This window comes from Schistocerca piceifrons, chromosome 1 (genome assembly GCF_021461385.2).
Source record: "Schistocerca piceifrons isolate TAMUIC-IGC-003096 chromosome 1, iqSchPice1.1, whole genome shotgun sequence".
Classification (NCBI taxonomy): domain Eukaryota; kingdom Metazoa; phylum Arthropoda; class Insecta; order Orthoptera; family Acrididae; genus Schistocerca; species Schistocerca piceifrons.
Window position 1 is genome coordinate 648,596,637 of NC_060138.1, and position 13,971 is coordinate 648,610,607.

A 13,971-nucleotide genomic window follows, 5' to 3' on the forward strand; every position below is an offset into this window, starting at 1 on the left:
ACACCCACCAGCCAACGGTTTCCATCCCTTTGTCCTATCACCTCCTCGCTACTCTGTCTCCCACCCTCTGCCAATGCACCCACCTACCCTTTCATACTCCTCTCTTTTTTGCTCCATTTTCCGCACCTCCCTGCCCCACAGCCTTCCAACACAGTGCCTGTTAGCAGCCTAGTCCATACACCACTATTCTTCCCTTTCAATGACCCCTCTAGATTGCTGCTTCCATTCCATGTGAAAGATACAGTCTGGTCAGAGCTGCTGGAGTTGGCAGTCATGTGTGCTTGAGGTGTGCTTGCTTGTGTGAATGAAGGGTGAGAGTTTTTATTTTTATCTGATGCATCAAGCTGGTGCTATCTGCAGTTTGAGTACCTCTGAACACAAAAATGCTAATGTGTAAGTGTCTTTTAATTTTGTCTGTCTGCAACTTAATGTGTTATCTTTGCAGTAAGTAGCAATCTGTCTTTTCCTTATGTTGTTGATATTTCTTCATCAATATAAACTATGTCTGTTTTACAAAACGCCTTTCACACAGTGAACACTATCCATCTTGTGATTGCACAACATTATATACATCCTCATACATACTTAATTACTTACAACTTCAGGAGATCTTCTTCATGTACACAGTTAAATCATTCCATCACACTCAGGCATCATAATAGCTGTTTACTGTTAATAAAAAACAATATATAAAATTTTTTAAAAAATCCGACATTTCTGAAAGTATATGCCTTACATTTTTACTATTTGGAAATAAGATGTTTGTCTGGTTGTTTTCTTTTTGTGATGTGTATACTTTGTCATACAAATGCTCCATGAAGTAATTCCTTATTAAAGACTGAAAATTTTGAGTTTTAAAGTAAATTTATATATCACAGCAACTATTAAGGTTATCGACTTCTGACTTGACTGGTGAACTATTATTATCTAAAGGGGCTTCTAAATATCTGAAGAGTGCAATGTTGCCACACTTAGCAGGAGTGTAGCAAAATGATACTGTTTTAAATGTTTACATCTCATGGTGGATGCTAAAAAGAAATTGTTATGAGTAAACTGTTGATAAATTTTATATGAACTATTGGTGACTGAGAGAAAGAGAAGCTCAATAATGAAAATTAAAGTTTTATTTTTGAAATACATATCAACTACATGTTCATATGTGAGTATTTATGTTACAATATTATTTTACATGGTATATATAAATCTACATATGTAGATGCATTTATCTGCAAGTAATCTCAAGAGGTTGTACCATACATTCAGCAGTTGAAGTTTGTGAACATTTTATACATCTGCTGTATGTTGAATGTTGTGTGTCACTGGCATAACATATTTGTTGACTACCTGCTTATCAATTGGAGTGATTCCACAGTCATCCAAATCAAGTTTACGTTTCTTTAGCCCTTTTTGGACATAATCATAAGAAGGACTTCACTTTTAATACACAGTCAGGTAAATAATCAGCCACTTAAAATCTGAGTACCATATATTTACACAGTTACGTTTAGTACTGTCCTTGCTAATAGAATTTAACAAGCTGTAAGCTCAAATTGTCTGTTTTGGTAAGAATTAGTTACACCCAGCCACTTTTCACAATTGTGCAAGCAAATTAAGGGAGCATGTTCTTTATAAACACAACAGTTTGACATGCCTTTACTTTTCCTTTGTGTGAATCTTAATGTCTTAAATGCATCAATTAAGATGACTGTCTGGAAATTAATAAATGATAATTAAGAAAATGCAGTGGTTACTGACAATATAAACTGACTAACTGCATTCCTATGCTTCAGCTGTATATCGTGAGACTCTTATTCTAAAGACATATTTTAGATCCCTCATGTAAATTTCATTATATTCTCTGTAAAAGCTATCAGTGAAACTACACAACACTGAAGTGTTTGTGTGGCAGAATATGGTTGCATCAAAAAGTAATTTAATGAATGAGACTCATTATTTATATGTTATTTTCCTCTTTATACTATTCAATAAATGTGATACTCAACCATGTTTTTTCCTCTGCATGGTGTTCTTTCTTTCCCATTCTGTGGTACATAATATTTTTTCCATATGCAGTGTTCACATGTGTCACACACAACAGAAAACTCCCAACAAAATAATCCCTAGTTGCTTTGTACTTTAAATTCTGTTATTTGCTACAGGTTGTCCAGATTTGATGCTTTTTTTTCTTTACACTGTATACATCCTGACCTTATCAGCAAAACTGCACCAAGCTGGTGCTATCTGCAGCTTGAGTACCTCTGAACACAAAAATGCAGAATTGTTCAGCTTTGTGTATAAAATATATTTAAAACTTTTTACTTGTTGACTTGTTTCACAATGTATCATTTTTAAGAGGCTAAAAAATCCCTTTGAGAGACCTGTTATGGGAAATTAATACTTTTGTGTCTCCAGTGACGACTTTTTCACTTTGGATACTTTTCAACTTAGTGCTATTTTTAACTAAAGGTAAAACACATTGGTCAGCCTCTGACAAATGACATTTCATATTATGTAAAAAGAAAAAAAGATGTACTGGTACAGACAAACCATCTGGTAATACCAATTGGGCCAGAAGTGTTATTTGATTTTTAATTTGTAAAAATATGCTGCTGTCACTTTTTAAACTTTATCCAAAACACATAAATAGATAAATAGGTTGCATATTTAATTCTGAAAGGCCCAAAAAACAGATTAAGTAACAGTTAACTCATCTTTGATACAAAGGAAAATCACTAATTACCAGATTTTCAGTTGATCTGTACGTACAGAGAAAATCATAACATCAATGACATATTTATACTACATTAGCAGTGTGTCGAAGGAATACAAGACACCTCAACTTCCCACAGATTCATTGCAAAACTCACCAAATCCACATTCCAATACAAAATTAGACCCATAGGAATATTTATTTCCAATAAAGGCTAAGTAAATTGCATGGTTGCATATGTGGATGATCATTAAAATTTGAATTGTCACTACATATCAGGAATAAATCTTTCAAATTATATTTTTATTGTGATGACATGCAAAATTGGTGTAAAATGAGAGGATTACTATAACCTGTACATAAAATACTTGGAATATTTTTTTATTGCTTGTGCACAACACTTTAAAGGTCTGGATTTTTGTTATAAATTTTGTGTGGCAGCAACATACCCCATTGGATATTAGCAATAGCCATATTCTTTGTTAGTATATTTTAAAGAAGCAGCCTGCAGTGGCTGCTGCCATCTGTTGATATATCCTGTGACTCATTACACATTCCTTTAAGTTCTTTGAAGCAGCATTTACAGAACTTGTATGAATAAATTAATCACACCTGCATCATTAAGAAGGCAAAATTCCTACCACCAGATATATTTGCACAAATACTCTTAGCACACAGATTATTCTCAGGAAGGATGAAAGCAACTTGTTGCAACAGTTCAATACACAAATTTCATGCCGTTCTTGTCTCTGATAAAGAAATAGGCACTGACACAGCACCAGTCATGAGAGTTTTACAGAGATTCAGTGATGACAGACGACCAGCAGGTACCAGAGTGTTGTGTAGAAGCTCACTTTGCCCCCCACGTTCTCTCATAAACCGAATGTGTAGGTCGTACAGGTCTCCAATAATTCTTGTAACAGCCGCGCATCCTTACTAAATTCCATTGGGACTTAACTAGAGCATCACTTGCTGTGACCGTTGGTGCGGACGTGGGCAGCTTTGAATTCATTGGCATCATCAGAGGCAACATCAGTGTCGTCGCAGTCCTCCTCATCCTCCAAGGGTAACTCTGCCTGGGACAGTGGGCTGGGTTGGATGCCGAAGCAGCGCTGGGCAGGAGGGCAGTGGGCCAGCAGAAGACGCCGTACGCGTCGCCGGAACACCACCACTAACAGGAAGATGAGCACGCCCTGCAGGCAGTTCAGCACATCTGCCACCAACCTGTAACAGCACATCAGCAATTAAAACCTCAGCAGAAACTGTTCCCGTAGTACTCAACCCATGCCAGTTAATCAGCTCTCCTGACAGCATACCAAAAGCTAGGCTCTAGTCAAGATATGATATCTGATTAAAAGTATTTGGACACCTATTTAGTAGATATAAACATGGTTGCTCCACCATTTTTCTTTATGATGGCTCCAACTCTGCTGGGGTGTCTGAATGTCTGTGGAAGAATAGCAGCCCATTCCTTCTCAAGAGCCAAAATCAGAGAAGGTAGTGAAGTTGGACAGTGGGATATGGAGAAAAGCTGCCGTTCAAAGTTACCTCAAATGTGTCCGACTGGGTTCAGATAGGGACTCTGGCCATGCCAGTTGATTTCAGGAACATTATTGTCGACATACCATTGTCTCTCAGATCCAAAGTGACACACATCATTGGTACCGGCGTGAGCCACCACCTGCAGTTGGCTGCACCCTGTGCTCTTCATGGCATCAGGGAGGACCCATTCAACATCTGGAAAGTCTCCTCCCAGTTTGCACATGGAGTCCACATTGGTTTTCTTACCCTTCTTGGCAGCCATGTCCCTAAGGGGTCCCATAACGCACCTTACGTTGGAGCTCCCAACTATCAATAATCTCACCCTCTGTGATTGTCCGGATCTTGCAGGCTGAGTGGTTTCCTCTCAAACAGGACAGGTGACAGTATCTGGCTCAGCGACAGTGTCAGCCACAGACAGCACCTGGAACCTGTTTGTCAAACTAACCGGGTAGGCCTTACGTGCAGCCCCCTGGGAAGTCTTTCGCTGCCTGCTCCGCACCAGAACAACATCCCACTTGACCACAGATGAGGGGTCAACCTCAGTGCGAGCAGTAACTGAGCTGGCCAGTAGTGAGGACCGATTGGAGGACTCCGACATGCTGGACGTCTGTTGGTTCCCCATGGCTGCCCCACAACAGTGGTGCCCATCCACTGCAGCTTCAAGCTGTGTAACCAAAGCCATCACAGCCTGTAGTTAGGAGCAAAGTGTTACCAACTCGGCTCACACCCGCACACAACGATCACAGTTCCTATCCATACTAAATACTGTGAAAAACTAAACTACCCAGATAAATGGACTATCGCCACATGCTGCAGAACTCTACTGTAGGCACTGACAAAAACATAGGAACTGTATCTAATAAATTAGATTATTACACAGAGATTCAAGAACCTAACTACCAAAGCACTCAGGTGAAAGTAAATAATTTGCCCCTGATTAGGAACTTTTAATATGTCACAAAATCGGTTTACTTTCCGACACAAACAAAAACACAGGAACTGTGGCTATTAGATATTAAATTAACACGCAGAAACACAAGAAACTGAACTATTAAAGCATACAGATGACATTATAAAATTCTTTCCTCGTTAGGAGCTCGTAAAAGTCACAAAATCGATTACTTCCCTGTTTCTGTGTGTGTCTCGGCCGGCTGTTGCTGCTTACTCAGTATGTTGTTCATGGCATTTAACATCAGTTTTGCTCTATTAATAAATACATTGCCCTTTAATGTTTCATGTTTTCTACTCTTATATTTTAACATATATTATTATTATTTATTTAGTAGTAGTAGTATTACACACATTACAGGTCTTTATCAGAGCACACGAAGCATTAATGACTACTTGTTCTTTCAGTATTCTTTCATTCGTTCACTGAACGCCCTCTTCCTTTCTTCGGACCACTTTGGTCTTTAGGTCCTGCCTTCTCTAACATTACTTCCCACTTGTGTATTTTGTCTCTACAGACAATTTTGTCTGTGGGCTGATGTGGCCATAAAATTTCAGTAGCCTCCTTCTGATGCCCGCTACAAGGTTGGACAACTTCTCTGTGGTGTCTCTGTAGTGAAGCCTGTATCCTTCATCTGTGAGTTTTGGTCCAACAGTTTTCTTTTCCTCTGTGAGGATCTTCTCTAGGTTGCCCTTGGTGTGTAGCATCAGTGTCTCGCTAGCGTGTAGCACCTCAAGTTTGATTACAGTATTGAAATGACGAATTTTGATGGAGGTGGACAGACGCTTTTTGTTGTAGATACTCTGTGTTTTGTATAAGGCTCTCTCTATCTCCAGTAACCTGGTGTTTTGCATAATTTTCTCCTTTCCTGTCAGTTCAAGCACTTCCCTTAGGTATTTAAAATGTGTTAGTCTGTTGATCTTTCCATGTTTTGTGTTTAAATTCAGTATGCTGAATTTCATGCAGAAGAACTCTGTTTTTTGGAAGGAAAGCTGTAGCCCTACTTTTCCTGCCCACTCTGAGTACTTCTACCAGGCTGACTGCTGTGGTTTCGTTGTTTGCAAGTAGTGCCAGGTTGTCCGTGAAGGCTAAACAGCCCATTTCCAGTTCATCCTTGGGTCATCCTAGTCCCACTGGCTTCCAGTATCCTTGTAATTTCAGCTCTTTCTTCCATACCTTAATTACTTTGTCCAACACTAGGTTGAAGAGGAGTGGTGAGAGACCATCACCTTGATGCACACCTGTCCTCATCTCAAAGGGTTCAGAGATTTTCCCCCTAAATTTCACTTTTGATGTCGTGTTTGTCAGTGTCTGTTTGATCAGTCACAGTGTCTTGTTGTCCAAACTTTGTTCATATAGGATGTTGAACAATGAGTGGAGGTCAACAGAGTCATATGCTTTCTTAAAGTTAATGAAAGTGCACATGACTGGTGTATTTCTGATGGCTTTGATTTTCAGCATAGTCTTCAAATTGAAGATTTGTTCTGCGCAGGAGCGATCAGGTTGGAAGCCTGCCTGTTTCAGTTGGTCATGTGTGTTTCTGACTAGGCATGCTGAAAGGATCTTGTATGTGACTCGTAGCAGGGAAATGCCCCTGTAATTGTTTACATCTGTGTGGTTGCCTTTTTTATGTAATGGATCAATCAGTGCGCATTTCCAGTCGTCTAGCAGCTTTTCTGATGTCCAGATGCATGTGATAATCTGTGTGGGTTCTCTAAGTGAGTTTGGTCTGAGGGATTTCAGTAGGTCGGCCACTATACTATCTTCACCAGATGTCCTGTTGTTTTCGAGTCTGAGGATGTATCTGTGGACATCCTCTTGTATCGGAGGGTAGTGAGTCTGTTGGTTCTTCCTCTGTGAATCTCTCTGTGGGTTCTTAGTAATTTAGAAGTTTTGAGGAATACTGTGCCAGCACTTTGCAGTTATCCTTATTTGTCAGTGCCAATTTTCCATCACTTTTCCTGAATCAGAGGTTTGGTGGTGTGTATCCTCAGATTTGCCCTGCAAACGTCCTTTAGAAATGTCTAGTGTTGTAGTTACAGAAGTTGTCCTCTGTGGAGTCCAACTGTTCTTTCATCAGTTTTCTCTTGGCTTGTCCAATAATTTTTGTGGTTATTTTTTGTGTTTCATTGAGAGCCTGTAAATTTTCTGGGGATTTTTTGCTATTGTATTTCTGATATGCAACTTTCCTAGTGACGAGTGCATTCTCACAGTCGGTGTCCCACCAAGGGTGCTTGATGTTCTTCTTCAGAGGAATGAGGGCTTGTGCTCATTGAACCAAATGATAACATAAAATTTAATCTGTTCCATGATAAATTTGTATCATTATTTGAAAGTAGCTTTTCCATAAGCTAACCAGAGAGGACATTAAACAGCCATGTAAAAAACCGCGAATCACTACAGGGATTAAAGTATCTTGTGAAAGGAAAAGGGAAGTGCATCTGTTGGTAAGAACAACTAGAGATTCTGCAGTAGTTACACACTGCAGAAACTACTCAAAAAATTAAGAAAGATGCACACAAGTCAGAAATCAGTTATTCTGACAACAGATATAAGGCTATACAGAATCTAGTGAAACAAGAGACACAAAAAGTACTACAACAGAAAAAAATTACTATTGAACTGAATGGAAGGGCTATAAATGATGTGTCACAGGTAGCAAATCTATTTAATAATTATTTCTTAAGTGCAGTAGAAAGCATGGGGACAAACAGTTCAGGGAAAAAATCACAGCTTTATATTGAAAAAGAAACTCTCATAATATTTAATCATATGAAAGTATCATCACTTTCTTTATATGAAATTTAGAAAATTATACATACTCTCAAAAATAAAAGCTTATCTCGTGTTTCCAATGGAGTATTAAAGACTTGCTTCCACATAGTAAGCCTGGTCTTATTTGAAATATTTAATACATCAGGAACTAAAAGCACTTTTCCGGAGAGACTGAAATATGGCATTTTTTAAACCTCTCTTTAAGAAATGTGATAAGAGATATATCAGTAGCTACTGACCTGTTTCACTGCTGATATCATTTTCCAAAATTTTTGAGATGGTAATCTAGTCCAGAATAGTATGAGGGTGAGTCAAATGAAAACCTTAAATATTTTTAATATTATTTATTGTGCAGAAGTTGTACAAAGCTGTATCACGTTTCAACATAATCTCCCCCACGCTCAAGGCAAGTCCTCCAGTGCTTACAAAGTGCATAAATTCCTTTAGAAAAAAATTCTTTTGGTAGTTTGCGCAACCACTCATGCACTGCGTGGCATACCTCTTCATCAGAACGAACTTCTTTCCTGACATTGCGTCTTTGAGTGGTCCAAACATATGAAAATCACTTGGGGGCAAGGTCTGGTGAGTATGGTGGATGAGGAAGATACTCAAAATGCAGGTCTGTGATTGTTGCAACTGTTGTACGGGCAGTGTGGAGACTTGCATTGTCATGTTGCAAAAGGACACCTGCTGACAACAATCCATGTCGCTTTGATTTGATTGCAGGCCACAGATGATTTTTTAGGAGATCTGTGTATGATGCGCTGGTGACATTGGTCCCTCTATGTATGTAATGCTCCAAATTGATGCCTTTTTCGTCCCAAAAGAGAGTCAGCATAACCTTCCCTGTTGATGGTTCTGTTCGAAACTTCTTTGGTTTTGGTGATGAGGAATGGCGGCATTCCTTGCTCGCTCTCTTTGTTTCCAGTTGGTGGAAGTGAACCCAGGTTTTGTCTCCAGAAACGATTCTTGCAAGGAAGCCATCACCTTCTCTTTCAAAGCACCAAAGAAGTTCTTCACAAGAATTAACATGTCGTTCTCTCATTTCAGGAGTCAGCTGCCGGGGCACCCATCTTGTAGACACTTTGTGAAACTGGAGCACATCATGCACAATGTGGTATGCTGACTCATGACCAATCTGTAAACATGCTGCAATGTCATTCAGTGGGTTTCCTTCACTATGGCTTCAACTGCTGCAATGTTCTTTGGAGTCACAACTCGTTGTGCCTGGCCTGGATGAGGAGCATCTTCCACTAAAGTCACACCATTTGCGAACTTCCTACTTCATTCTTAGACTTGCTGCTGTGACAAACATGCATCACTGTACTGAACCTTCATTTGTTGATGAATTTCAATAGGTTTCACTCCTTCACTGTGCAAAAACTGAATAACAGAACGCTGTTCTTCCCTGGTGCAAGTTGCAAGTGGGGTGGCCATCTTTATACTGATACTGCGACGGTATGTGTGCATCTGCACTACGCTGCTACTTACAGGCCATTCAGCACAGTGTTTGTAGCATGCTTACCAACTTACAGGATAACGGTGCAAAATTTCGATTTGTTATTACAAATTTAAGGTTTTCATTTGACTCACCCTTGTTTCTCATCTTAGTGGCAGTAATATGCTCAGCAAATAATAAACTCACCAAATCACAGTTTGGATTTCAGAAGAGTTGCTCTACTGATAATACCATTAGATGTTCACTCCCAAAATTTTACAAGCCTTAAATAACAAAATAGTACCAGTTTGTATTTTCTGCGTATTGTCTAAGGCATTTGACTGCGAGAATCACAGTATTCTCCTAGAAAAATTTAAGTTTTAGGGTGCTGATAGTACAGCCAAACAATGGACGTCATGCTGTTGTTTTTGTTGTTGTTGTTGTTGTTGTGGTCTTCAGTCCTGAGACTGGTTTGATGCAGCTCTCCATGCTACTCTATCCTGTGCAAGCTTCTTCATCTCCCAATATGTACTGCAGCCTATATCCTTCTGAATCTGTTTAGTGTATTCATCTCTTGGTCTCCCTCTACGATTTTTACCCTCCACGCTGCCCTCCAATACTAAATTGATGATCCCTTTATGCCTCAGAACATGTCCTACCAACCGATCCCTTCTTCGTGTCAAGTTGTGCCACAAACTCCTCTTCTCCCCAATCCTATTCAATACTTCCTCATTAGTTACATGATCTACCCATCTAATCTTCAGCATTCTTCTGTAGCACCACATTTCAAAGGCTTCTATTCTCTTCTTGTCCAAACTATTTATCGTCCATGTTTCACTTCCATACATGGCTACACTCCATACAAATACTTTCAGAAACGACTTCCTGACATTTAAATCTATACTCGATGTTAACAAAGTTCTCTTCTTCAGAAACGCTTTTCTTGCCATTGCCAGTCTACATTTTATATCCTCTCTACTTCGACCATCATCAGTTACTTTGCTCCCCAAATAGCAAAACTCATTTACTACTTTAAGTGTCTCATTTCCTAATCTAATTCCCTCAGCATCGCCCGACTTAATTGAACTATATTCCATTATCCTCGTTTTGCTTTTGTTGATGTTCAATGCAGAAAGTTGTACTTAGTAATTCAAACAATTTGATGTACTTCTGGACTTGGGGTACCCAAAGGCTCAAGCTTAGATCCATTATTGTTCCTCAATATGTAAATGATCTTCTGTATAATATACAGCAAGCAAAATTAGTTCTGTTTGCAGATTTTGCTAGTATTGTAATCAACCTAAACACATATTCAAAAACAAAAGAAACCTAAAAGTATCATTGACTGGTTTTCTGTGAATGGTCTTACCCTCAACACAACATTGTCAGTTCTGCACATCTAGGGGTATGACATCAGTGACAAGTGTATGACATGGTAAGGAAATAATAAATTGGATGGAAACTTTAGAATGCTTAGGTGTCCTTAGTGATGAGAACTTAAACTCAAGAAAGCATATTTTGGAACTCCTAAAAACTCAGTTCAGCCACATTTGCAGTCAGAATCATTGGAAATCTCGTGGAGTGAGATATCAGTAAGTGGATATATTTTGCATATTTTCATTCATTAATGTCATATGGAGTACTATTCTGTGGTAATTCATCTTTAAGGAAGAAGGTCTTCATTGCTCAAAAACGTGCTGTAAGAATAATATGTGGTGCTCGCCCATGATTATCTTGTAGACATCTGTTTGAGGAGTTGGGTTTTGTGACTACTGGTTTGCAGTATATTTATTCCTCATCAAGTCTATTGTAAATAATCCTATACAGATGGGTGCAAAAAAAAAAAAAAAAAAAAAAAAAAATTAATCACTCACCCAGTGATATAAAATGTCTGATAGGCAGCAAAGCAAAATTTGAAAACAATGTGAAGAAGTTTCTTTTTGGCAACTCCTCCTATTCTGTAGAATAATTTCTGTTCTTGTAATGTGTAAAAGTGGTAGATAGGAATTTACTAACTCACATCTGTATATTAAAAAAAAGCCTTAGAAATGTTCAGGATGTAACATACTTACAATTTAATTTGTGAAGTGAAAGTAAAATGACTCATTCCTCTTCATTATGATTTATCATGCAAAATGATCGATGGATTATGAAACTAACTAACTTTTGATGTAGACCCTTTAACCCATCTGCCAGTTCCATGTTTACATTGTATGAATATAAATAAAGCGTGTTACTCCACGAAAATCCTTGTTTTCTTTTACTTTTGTACTGGAACTGATGCAGCAGACGCAGAGGAGAGCACATATCTCCTTCTACTGTGAAATCAGGAACAAATTGAGTGGAATGGGTTTTGGTGCCAGTAAAATCAGGTAAACATATTTTGAATTGATATCTCAACTGGTCCAAATAATAAACAATGCATCTAAGAACATTAGCAGAACCATTAGAATGTGAAGACAACAGCAGATGTTAAGAAAACATACCATGTGAATCCATCAGTCCCAGTGGCAAATGAGATGACCTCCAACAGCCACGTGACACCCATGATGAGTGACAGCTTTGTGTACAGCTGGCATCTGCAACAGATGTAACATTCAAGATGGTACAGCAGCTGTATTAAGCTTAGGCCATGGCAGCTCAAAGAACTATTATCATTGAATTCTTTCTTCTTTACTTCTGCAAAGCTTTTAGGACTTGCAACACTACTGTAATAATTTAAATAAGGCAATTTTCTGTAAGCAGTCAGTACAAGAGGAGGAGGAGGAGGAGGAGGAGGAGGGTTTATGGAGTATTTTTATTGTTTTGGAAGACTAATGGTGACTTGTTATTTGTTTTTTCATGTATTTTAGGTAAGTACGTAGGTTTTACTAAGATTTCCTGTTCATTTTTTATGCACCCAAAATGCTCATTCCCCTGAGCCCAGCTTGTCCAAAATTCCAAACAAAACTAAAATAAAAGTACTGAGATTACTTTGTCACTGCATATTCCATCGCAGATACCCTGAAAAAGTCACACTTCTGTCACTGGTTTTTGCCAACGTACATTCCCACTAATTGCACAAAAAAAATCTATAACACCTATATGCTCAACAAATATCAATTTCTAATTTGTCACAAAAAGTGTTTTCAGTTCACAAAGATCAGAATTGAATAAAATTGTGAAAGTGATACATTTCTGAGTTTTGTACATTACCCGAGCATAAGTGCCCGCCTCAGATCCATATGACTAAATGGCAAACTGGGTGCATTGTCGCACAGTCGTAGTTGCAGATTGCCTATCTAATGTGTTCCAGGGGCAACAAAAATTTGATTTCAGTGTTTCATATAATTCAAAAAGCAGTCATAATCTACTAATTAAGAGGTATAATCTTATGCTAAAGGTTTAACACGGTAAGACAGGTAATTGCATGTACAGGCTCTGTTTGTCATCTTGAAGCAGTGTAAGTCACGGGTTGAAAATTACCCAGACAATATTCACATGCATCTGAGAATGAGAGCACTTAGCAACTTCCAACAACCTTTACACATAACATCAGCCTTTCCCCCCCCCCCCCCCCCCCCCCCTCCTCTCCCAATGACATCTCCCACATTTTAATTTATTCCTTCTTTACAACTGACTTTACAATACATTCTACAGACAATATCTACATATATCAATGAATGTACTTGAAAAATTATAGCATTGTATGATGCAAGGTAAGGAGGTATGATACCAAATATTGAGATGCGTGACAAACAAGCTTTTCCTTAAAATGGAGCACAAATAACTGACTATACTCATTCAATGTTTCATAACGAGAGTACTTACTGACTGTCAACAGTGCTTTTCTAAACTTTCTCTCCATACGTTCTTCACATAAAATACTGAACTCAAACATTTGAAGCTGTTTTGCACATAGGAGTTCGATTCATTAAAGAAACAGGAATGGGGAGGTTTATACGAGGGAACTGAGACAATCTAAGAGCACTTTCTAGACCATCACAATATTAAAAATAGGAAGCCATGTGTGTTGACAAATTCTGTGCTGGCTCAGTTTTTGGAATGTTTCTAATATGTGGCAAACAGGTGTACATCTCCTCGAAATCTGCTATTCCAGCAACTGGCCACCACTGGTGCTGCACCCTCCAGGAATACTGGATGTATCCATAAACACATTAAAGACAACAATCACCTGTTAGTGCAGCACAAACACCACTTTGCACTTGGCACTGTTCATATCTTGTCCTCTAGGTTTAAAACATTCAACCACAAAAAAAATTATATGCGCTACCTCCATTGGAGTGAGTCAGTTTATTACTATATCATTATTGCCTGTAAAAATAAAAGTAAAAGATGAAGTGTATGAGATTACAACAGATAGAATTGAATGGGGTGGTACAGTGGTTGAGATGGATTTTTATTCTGAAAAAAGCAGAATCCTCATTTTGGTCTGATCCTATTGATATTTTCTTTTTGAAGATCACCTAAATTTCTTTGGGCAAGTGCCATGATCACTCTTCAACAGGTCACACGATTCCATTCCCCAGCCTACTGCAGCTATCATATGTCACACAA

The 13,971-nt window shown here is 38.5% G+C and overlaps 1 protein-coding gene across 1 annotated transcript in view; it reads right to left on the reverse strand.

Annotated features, from left to right (window-relative positions):
- Positions 1-1,102: 1,102 nt before the first annotated feature.
- The window catches only part of LOC124786443 (probable G-protein coupled receptor Mth-like 10), a 244,600-nt gene continuing 231,731 nt past the window's right edge, over positions 1,103-13,971 (reverse strand). Inside the window, exons 6-7 of the mRNA XM_047254263.1 lie at positions 11,901-11,993; positions 1,103-3,934 (exon numbers count right to left, since the gene is read on the reverse strand). Of these exons, the coding sequence (XP_047110219.1) occupies positions 3,676-3,934; positions 11,901-11,993 (352 nt within the window). The 3' untranslated portion in view covers positions 1,103-3,675. The remainder of the gene's footprint in view (positions 3,935-11,900; positions 11,994-13,971) is intronic.